Raw genomic sequence first — 9,601 nt, forward strand, 5'->3', positions numbered from 1 at the left:
CCTAACCTGAACCATTCAAGGTCATATCGAACTCCCTGAGACCCACTGAGTATTTCCACACTGGTTAAATTGTAAAGCTGGGAGGAACTGAGGGTTTGTCACCAGTGAGGGAACTGAGGGTTTGTCACCAGTGACCAGTGACCTCTCATGCAATGTTTTAGTCAGATACAGATCGGTCCAGTAGATGTTCAGAAACATCAGGACTTGCTGCCTCTCCAAGCTAAAAATAAAGCATGATTTACTCTGTTGAAAATGAAATGAATTATGAAAGTAAGAAGATCTGGAGAGCCAATTGATTTTTATAGTTTTATTACTTTTCCATCCTTTTGATCAACAAAAGTTACTCTTATGTTACAAAAAATAAAGAAAAAATATCTGACTGAGGCTAAAAGAAAAGATGAACTTGGATATGGAGGGACGAGTTTGCTGATGTTGTTGTAGTTTCTGGGAGCAGCCACTAGGTGCCTCTACAGAGCTTCAATTACGGTATTTTCAGTGGTTCATTATTTTTGGCCATGACAGAATTTCAATGAAAAGTTGAATAAAAGTACAAAACAATACATCATACAAAAATATAAATTTAGTAGAAACAGTCGACATGGAAGGGTAAAAGAAAAGGATAAGGTAAGATTAAGAATGTTCTGGGAATGTTATACGTTTAGTCTTTACTCATACATTGTACAGATACACACATCACATGTTTAATCATCTTAATTAGATAAATATTCCACCTGGAACTGTTGTTGTAGCATTTAATCCCCTAAAATGAAGCTGGACTTGAGACTTGATGATCATTAGACCACATAGGTCATTCACACACTTGGGATGAAGAAATACTCAGTTGTTTCGTATCATGCAGTGCACATTACGTTGTCAGAGCAAGCCGATACATGTTCATCTGAATCGTAAATACGAAATGGAAAAATAATGACTACGATGCACTAAACAAAGAGTATAATGATAAAACCAAATTATTTTAGAAACAGAGAGAAGAGAGACCAGCTCCCTGCGTTTGTAAGAAACACACACGCACACACACACACACACACACACACACACACACACACACACACACACACACACACACACAGATTTAACACACATGCACTATACAGGTGTCGATGACTGAGACAGGTTTTTTTGTCGACAGCATTTGCAGCAAAGGACCGTCACCAGAACGATGATGACGAGGACTGTGAGCAGGATGACGACGGCACCGACCCATGCTCCAAGACTCGACTCTGGTGGGACAACGAGAGTCACAGTTAAGGACGATATACACTCTTGCAACTACAACTGCGGCTAGCCCCGCAGTTGCATCGACGGACTCGTTTTGGTTTACAGTTCCCGTGCCTTTTCCATACGCCAGAACAGTATATATATATATATATATATATATATATATATATATATATATATATATATATATATATATATATATATATATATATATATATATATATATATATAAATTTATATAACCCGTCAGACGGGTTATATAAATGCTCATATTTGTGGAGCTCTTCAGCCAAACGTTCTTCAACGGGATCCATTGTTCCTGTTTTTGCTATGGCTTTTAAAAATAGCGGTTTTATGCTATGAAACCGGAAATGCGAGACTCAGAAAGGATGGGGTTAACAGACCAAGACCACAGTCTTCCGGGTTGCGAACGGCTTGCGTGGCTTTGTCGGATAGTCTGAAATTTTGGGCGAGGCACGCAAACACTCAAGAGGGCTGACGGGACTACGCTTGCATGCTTGAGTCTCCTCGTAAAACGCGAGTATAAAGGATCGAGACATCTGTCTCTTTAAAGGTGAAAATGCGTAAGATCTGGCCACATGCTCTAGGGGTCAGTGTTTCACCTCCCCTTCTAGGTGTAAACCAATCTTAAAAAGCCAACTGCTAACTAATAGCAGGGGTGTTCATCGGACTAAAGCCAAAGTGACTGAATTTGAGCTAAATGCTAACTTCTAGCTCCATCTGTCCCTCTGAATGGCGGCTGCTCTCCTCCCAGCGAAGTATTCGCCTTATGGACGGGAGGAAGACTGGGTGCCAGTTGTTTTCCAAGTCGGATACTTTGGATATAATCCAATAAACAAACAATGCGGACCCTGTAGCTTCAACGTGACTGTGAAGCCTTGAAGCCTTGTGCTTTACTTCTTGGTCTTCTCACAGTGGACTGAGACAGACTAAACTCTACATTGACTCACTATCACCTCTCGGGATACAAGTGGTACTACAAGTCAGGACAGGCTGCGGCTAGCTGGTTAGCATGCTAATATCAGTAGCTATCTCTGTAAAACAATAAAAAGACGTCTTCTTTTCATGTTTTTTTAACTACAATGTTGGTGAATGTAAGTTCCTATAGGCTCGGGGGTGAGATATGATGAGTGTGTAAAAAAGCATGTTGGTTTCCAGGAAAGTGTTCGGAGGCTCGGGGAACTCTTCGAAAAATGACCGGCAAGTACGTCAACTGGAACGATCTCCAAGCAAGACAAGAAAAACTAAGCTACAAGCAGGACTCATGACGCTCTAGGTTCCCCTCTAGCGTCACTTTTGTTACAGGATAGGTTTTCGGTGGTTTGGGTTAAGATAAAATATATAAAATAATGATAGTCACGAAGTTATGAAATAACATTTTTGTAAATGTTTTTTGGTTTCACACGAGACTCCAACAGTGTTCTGCTGTAATTGTGTTTGGCGAGTTGTGCAACACATTCTTACTTCAGACTCCGCCGAAGGTTAAAGCCATGATACTCTACGTCCTCCTCTTCGTCAGTTTTGTTTACTTCAGGGATGGCGGTTTAATGTCACATACTTTTCAAAATAAACTTCTGTCTTCGGGCGTTAGGTTTAATGAAACCCTTTTTTTTTTTTAAGGAAAAGCACATGGCGCTCATGAGCCGGTCGGCTGTTTGCCGAGCTGGGAGCGAACTCCGGGTTGTGGTGTTGTGTGTGCAAAGGTCGTGCACCTTACAGGACCTTACCGTCTCCGGGTGTACACCACTGGGCGCTCCAGGCTCCGTGCTGGGAGATTTTGGGTCTAGTGGGAATGAATGCTGCCACCATGAAGCAGTAACTCTGCCCAGAATCCAGCTGTGACACCTCTGCCGTACTGGAGTTAGATATGAAGTCTCTCTACCAGGTGAGAAGGCAATAATCCCATCACTCGCTTAAACATGCATATAACTCACCTTTAACATTTAGACATTTAGACATTCTCCATTTAATGAAGACATTTGTATTTCAAATCTAAATTGAAATCATCTCTGTCGTGGACACATGACAACATGCAGTAAGTATTTTTTCTAACATCCAATCAGCTTCTGAAGCCACTGCATTCCAGTATGAACCGTTACACTTATGTATTTTGTCATCTTTCTTTATGTTTGGGTTGACAATAGAGCAGCCTCCACGTGGCTATGTTTCTCAAAGGCGACCTCCATCTTGGTACAGATGAACCTTAAGTCAACTGGGTGACTGTGGCTCAGTGGTGAGCAGGGTCGTCCATCGATCAGAGGATTGGTGGTTTATCACCCAGCTCCACTAGGCCATGTCAATGTGTCCTTGTGCAAAATACTTAACTTAACCTCAAATTGCTTCCGTAGCTGTGTCTATAATGTATTAGTGGCTCCTCCCTCTCAGTGAATGAATGGGTGAATGATGTCATGTAGTGTTAAAGGGCTTTGAGTGGTCAGAAGACTAGAAAAGTGCTCTTCAAGGACACATTCACTTTTGAATTAATTTTCATTTCAAAGCAGGCAGCAATATCAATGGCAAAAGGTTTATAGTATGTGTGTCTTCAAGTCCAAGTAAAACATAAGTTATCACTTCTGCACTGAGACATACTCTCCTGGGAAACAGCAGATTTTGAACGCTAAAACACTTTTGAAGGGCTTTAGAAAATTGACTACAGTGTACCTTGCGTGTGCTTCCAAACTTGTAGTAGCTGATCTTATACTTGAGCTCACTCTTGAGGATGTCTCTGAGGCTGAGCTGCTTCTCGCCCTCATGAATGCCGCTCAGAGGATCAGTGATAGTGACGTTCACTCTGTTCTCGTCCACGGCAGCCACGGTAAACTTCACTGCGCTGATGTTTGCTGAGGAGAGGACAAACCCGCATGAGGACGAGGCTCAGGCCTGTTTATCAGGTTACTAGCGTCTCATTCATAAAGCTGAGTAGACTGAGGCGACAATACCAGTGCTATTTTTCAGCCTCCGGCTTCCCAGCAAGAGATAGCATTTCTGTGATTCAAACAATGTAACCGCAAGTCATGCTTCTTCTGATAATAAAGAGAATCGTCATTTTATTTCACTACACTGAGTGTGTTGACATGCATGCTGGTATCCTCGGGTTCATCAGCATCCAGTGAGCTGTGTTTGGCCATGCGGGCCAACCATTACGTGGACTTTGATGTCTCATTAGAAAAATATTTGTGATGCATCATAAACAAACACAATCTGGGAGGAGTACATTTTTTAGGAGGCCAGGCTGCTCATTGACAACTCTTTTTCTCTGTGTGCATGCAATACCTACTTTCTCTAAAGGGGTTGAAGGGAGGAGAATAACTGTCAGGGTACTCTGCCAGGTCATCGCCATAGTCATCATACTCGTTCGCAGGCACTGTTTGGATTTTGACATTGTATGTACTGTCAAACGGGAACAGATAAATGTGGACGGAAGATCAGTAATATACATTCAACATGAATGGTTAGAAATATTTTGAAATAAGGCCAACGCTCAAAAATCCTAAGAAAGATGGTCAACACTGAAATTCATCTACGAAGAGGACAGGAAGGACGATGCTTTGAAAGTCAGTTTTAAAAACTAATCCCTCCGTAGAGGGGAAGACTGACCGATTGTCATACAAAACATTGTACATTATAGCTTGTTTTATGAAGAAGAAGAAAAAGCCCAGAACTGCTGTATTTGGATGCATTGAACACCGTAACTGAAGTGAAATATATGGTTTGGTACATGAACAAACTTAAATTTTGGAGACCTTGCCTGAATGTTCTCTGTACAAAACTATCTCTAACTTTGCTCTGCTTCACTTTATCAAAGTCAACCTTTGCAGAGAGAATGTTCAGACATGAAACTTTTTTTTAAATTATTCAAGTAGCCCTAGTGGTTGCAACTGGAATCCTACTTGTTCATCTTGACATCGTTGCTCAGATCACATTCGGTTGCTGACATCTGGATGCAGTTGAAAGTCTGCCTCCAGTTATCCTCCTTGCTGACAGTCACATGACAAGACACACAAAACAGGAGAACATTGACTGAAATAGATAAAAACCCACAGAGTGATGACTCACTGACACTTTCTGTCTCTGACAGGATTCGGCAGTGCGAGACGCATTGTGAGATGGCTGGAGGACAATGGCCCATTACACCATTAGATAACAAAAGGAATTCAAAACCTAATGTATAAAAACCTTCATGAGAAAATTATAAAAGTCTAGAGGGCCAAAAAAAATTTTTTTTAAACATTCTGGTGTGCTGTTTTATCAGGTTTATCAAACAGATTCTCTCTCCATTGTCTGTTACCGTAAATAAAAAAAAGTTTTCTTCAGAATAAGTAAGATTGGTCAAGGTTACGTTTAAGGGTTAGGCTCCAGGGAATAAATGTAAGTCAATGCGATGTCCCCAAAAAGTGCGTGCGTGCGTGCGTGCGTGCGTGCGTGCGTGCGTGCGTGCGTGTGAACTCACCCAGCATAATACACAGTGTATGTGTAATTAGAAGGCTCGATAGTCCAGTGGAGGACGGTTTTGAAGTCCACAGACACCCAGCGTACATTGTCCGCTTTGGGAATGTTTTCCTCTATAAAAAAATATAACACAACATTAATCCATGATCTCCCTCCCTGTTTTAGTTTTGTTAGCGTGGTGTAGTTTCACGACAAATCTTTTTTATATACATCCACTTTGATAGGCCTGTCGGATAAAAATGTAACAATAAAATCCTTCTTCTTTCTCATGAACAGAACATAATCACAGTCAGACTTTGCCAGTGGTGAGCTGAAGGTGAGCCAGAAGTGAGTAAGGAGCTCACAGAGTGTGAGATACCGGCTGGCCAGCACATTCTTGTAACATTCCATCTTGTTCTCATTGCGTTCATTTCTTGCAACATCCCAGAATGAAGTTGTGGGACATTTTGTTTAGTTCATTCCTGGCTTTAACATTTACACATGACTTTTTTTTTTTACTGCTGTGTCATGATGATGGTAAATACCGTCATGGAACATATACTGATTACAAGACTGAAGAATGTTACAACTGTGCAAACGCCTCGTTCTGTCAAGCTCACTTTAAAGAATTAACAACTGGCTATAGGAACATTTCCATTATATGTATATTTTATCCACAGCGTAAACCTGAAATGTTTAATGCCTTTTTCATTTTGGCTTAATAAACAAATATTTAATACCAAACATAAAAAACATTATCGGTATCTTCCAAGATGTAAATTTCCATAGGCATCCTATTGGAACATAGCATATCATCATATTTTTATTAGATGAACAGCATATACACGATGGTGGGCCATGGAAGTGACCTGTGGGGGCCATGGCACCAGAGATATGAAATATGATCTACTAAAGAATGAATCTGCCTGAAAAAAAGTCTGTTTGATTGGGATGGAGAAAACCTTTACTGGTAAGCATTTCAAAAACTGAATATTAAATCAGTACTTGCAGCATAGCTCCATGGCACTGGTGACTGACATAGGCCTTCCTTTGCCTGAAATACTGCGATAAATACTATAAATCCCCTTTCATGCTGGGCCCTTTAGCGTGCCCGTCTGGTGGGAAAAAAAAAATATGATGAAGTGGCCTTTGGGTGCTCTTTCAGTGAAGAAAACACAATGACGTGCCCTCCAGAGTTTCCTTCCAAGAAAACCAATTCAATGCCCTCAAGGGGGCCCTTCCAGTGAGAAAAAAGTCATGACGTGCCTTCGAGAGTTACATTCCAGTGAAGAAAACATGATGCCCAAAATGCAAACAAACCATGCTGCACGCTGGTGCCCATCCTCATGCAGCCTCTATCTTTCTATCTATCTATCTATCTATTAACCTACCCACCCATCTACCTACCCATCCACCCATCCTCCGTCCATCTATCTATCTATCTATCTATCTATCTATCTATCTATCTATCTATCTATCTATCGTGATTTTACCTGCAGAAGTGATGACCCAAGCAGACAGACAGACTCCCAAATAGAGCACAGTTTTGAGAGATGCCATGTTCCCACAGCCCAAAGGTTCTTGAAAGCTTGGTCTTGTCAGAGCTCCTTGAACCAGGAGAAGCAGCTCAGATGTTCCTGATCAGACTGACTGTTGTTTCCGGCCAGCAGGACGGAGAGTATGAGAGCTGTAAATGGGGAAACTGGGGGACGGTTCAGAGTTCTGCCTCCTTGTGCCTGCTAATCCCTCCCATATGCTAGCATGCTGATGAGGGGGAGAGGACGACGATCTGTTCAGTTTGAACTCCTCCTTCCACCAAAGCACAGATTGAGGACAGGGAGGGCCTTGGATGGACACACAACTCTGTGAAACTTGGAAAATATCCCTCTGTGACCGACCAGTGCGTAAACTCAAGAGACATGAGTAGTCCATTAGCAATAGTTCCACCTTTACTGACAAGAACCAAATAGTTGGTTCTTTCTTTGTGGGAAGGAGATTCTCGGGCTCATGCTGCTCATGTATTCAACTGTGTTTCTGTGAAATACAAACAGCTTGAGGCCCGTTGCCTTGACGGCTGATAGACTTTGTTCCAAGTAGTCCAGTTCAAAAGATGTACTGGTTTCTGGCCACCAGGAAACTTGTTTGTGTCTTTCTAAATTTCAACCCTTGAGATTCAGAACATTGTCATCCAGCCTGATATGCTAATACACTATATATAATATGATAATAGGCAGACAAAATAGAAGGAAGAATATGTGTTTTTAACCTCATCTCAGTGTGATCAGGAACAAGATTATTTTACAAGCGTTGAATATTTTATGGTTATTTAAGCACTGGATGTATTTGTCTCTTGAATTGTGAAAGTTCTTATGTTGATACAAGGTGCTTGTTTGTCTCTTTTATCTGAGACTATAAAGTGTTTAATTGTGTTCCACGCTCACCCTGTTTTAAGATCACCCCATTGTAAATGAGATTACAATTCTCAACAGGATTATCTTGGCTGAATAAAGGTTTAACACAAAAATAAAAGTGTGTGGCAGTGCTTGTATCTGCAGAGACCTCGGCCCGTGTTTTCTTTTATTATTCATTGTTTATTTGTCCTATTAACACCAACGGAATTAGAGCAAAGCCTCTCCAATGATTTTCGCATTGTCAAACAACTGCAAACTTTGCTGTTTGAAATATCCCTCAGCTCTCCTTCTATTATCCCCTGAGACCGCAGAGCAGCCTAGGAATGTGGGAGCAAAGAAAAGTGCATTCGCAAAAACAACAGCTGAAGAGGTACTTCTGGATTCTCATTAAATATCTATGTAACGTCTATTTAAGGTAGTGCCATTCGGCTGGATCGGAGATCTGCAGTAAAACTTTCTGACTTGTTTAGACGGACACAACAGCACTGAGAAGCTGTGGGAACAGTGTCAGTGTGTGTCATTGGTGGAAACCTCCTGGTAGCAATTAGAAACCATGTGACTGGAGTTGGACACACGCATATAAACAGAAACTCTGGGAAACACACACTCAGAGACAGAACAACACACTACACTATGTTTGTGTTACTCAACCCGGTCACCTAAATATTACACTCATCCGCAACTTATTTGCATCAGCGCGTCGTAGTAGCCCAGATAGTTTTTTAAATCTACACATTCAGGAAAACAATGTGGCAATCCATCCAGTAGTTTAATTCAGGTGTCTTGGTGGGTGGGTCATTTAATCTCTACTGAGAAAAAAACTCTATTAAAGGTAAAAGTCCTGCTTTGAGAAATGTAAGAATGTGTATAAATATTACCAGGAAAAAAGTATCTGGAGAGAAATGGCCCTTGTGAGTGCAAAGTCTAATGGCATATGGTACTATATATACTATTACAAATTGTATTATAAGATTATTATTCATGTTTAAGCAGCATTTTACTGTATGATGGAGCACATTTTGAAATGTTCACGTAAACTTCATATTTTTTATATTATTCTGGTACTTATTTTCATTATCTATTTGTTTTATTGTAACTGTGAAAAGTACTAAGTGTCAAGTGCAGTTTGTTTTAGAAGATAAGAATCAATATGAATGAGTAAGTTTATTGACAATTTTCATGGTCCAAGTGAAACTAATGACACCATCTTAGTTCTGGAAATGAATCCGAGTGACAGCTGACTTAGCTAATGGAGGAATTTGTTTTTATTCGTCGTAAAGCCTTTCCTAAACCAAACATTTGGACCAAATCTAATTCAACACTGTACCCGGAAAGAATCCGAATCTGAATCATTTATTGCCAAGTGAGTTTGCACAAACAAGGAATTTGTACTGGTAGAAGGTGCACAACATTTAACAACAACAACAATAACAATGAACATTTTACTATATATATATATATATATATATATATATATATATATATATATATATATATATACA

At 40.5% G+C, this 9,601-nt stretch overlaps 1 protein-coding gene across 1 annotated transcript; it reads right to left on the bottom strand.

The window, feature by feature from the left end:
• Positions 1 to 292: 292 nt before the first annotated feature.
• LOC137801567 (tissue factor-like) lies at positions 293 to 7,350 on the bottom strand. Its single transcript, XM_068598953.1, has 7 exons — positions 7,182 to 7,350; positions 5,711 to 5,822; positions 5,151 to 5,237; positions 4,538 to 4,650; positions 3,922 to 4,100; positions 2,988 to 3,138; positions 293 to 1,241 (listed from the first exon to the last, which is right to left on the bottom strand). The coding sequence occupies exons 1-7, from the start codon at positions 7,246 to 7,248 to the stop codon at positions 1,108 to 1,110; spliced, it is 843 nt and encodes a 280-aa protein (XP_068455054.1). The 5' UTR covers positions 7,249 to 7,350; the 3' UTR covers positions 293 to 1,107.
• Positions 7,351 to 9,601: the final 2,251 nt, after the last annotated feature.

Source organism: Clinocottus analis, unplaced genomic scaffold (assembly GCF_023055335.1).
Source record: "Clinocottus analis isolate CAN_PGR_092001 unplaced genomic scaffold, fCliAna1.0.p SCAF_11, whole genome shotgun sequence".
NCBI classification, from domain to species: Eukaryota; Metazoa; Chordata; class Actinopteri; order Perciformes; family Cottidae; genus Clinocottus; species Clinocottus analis.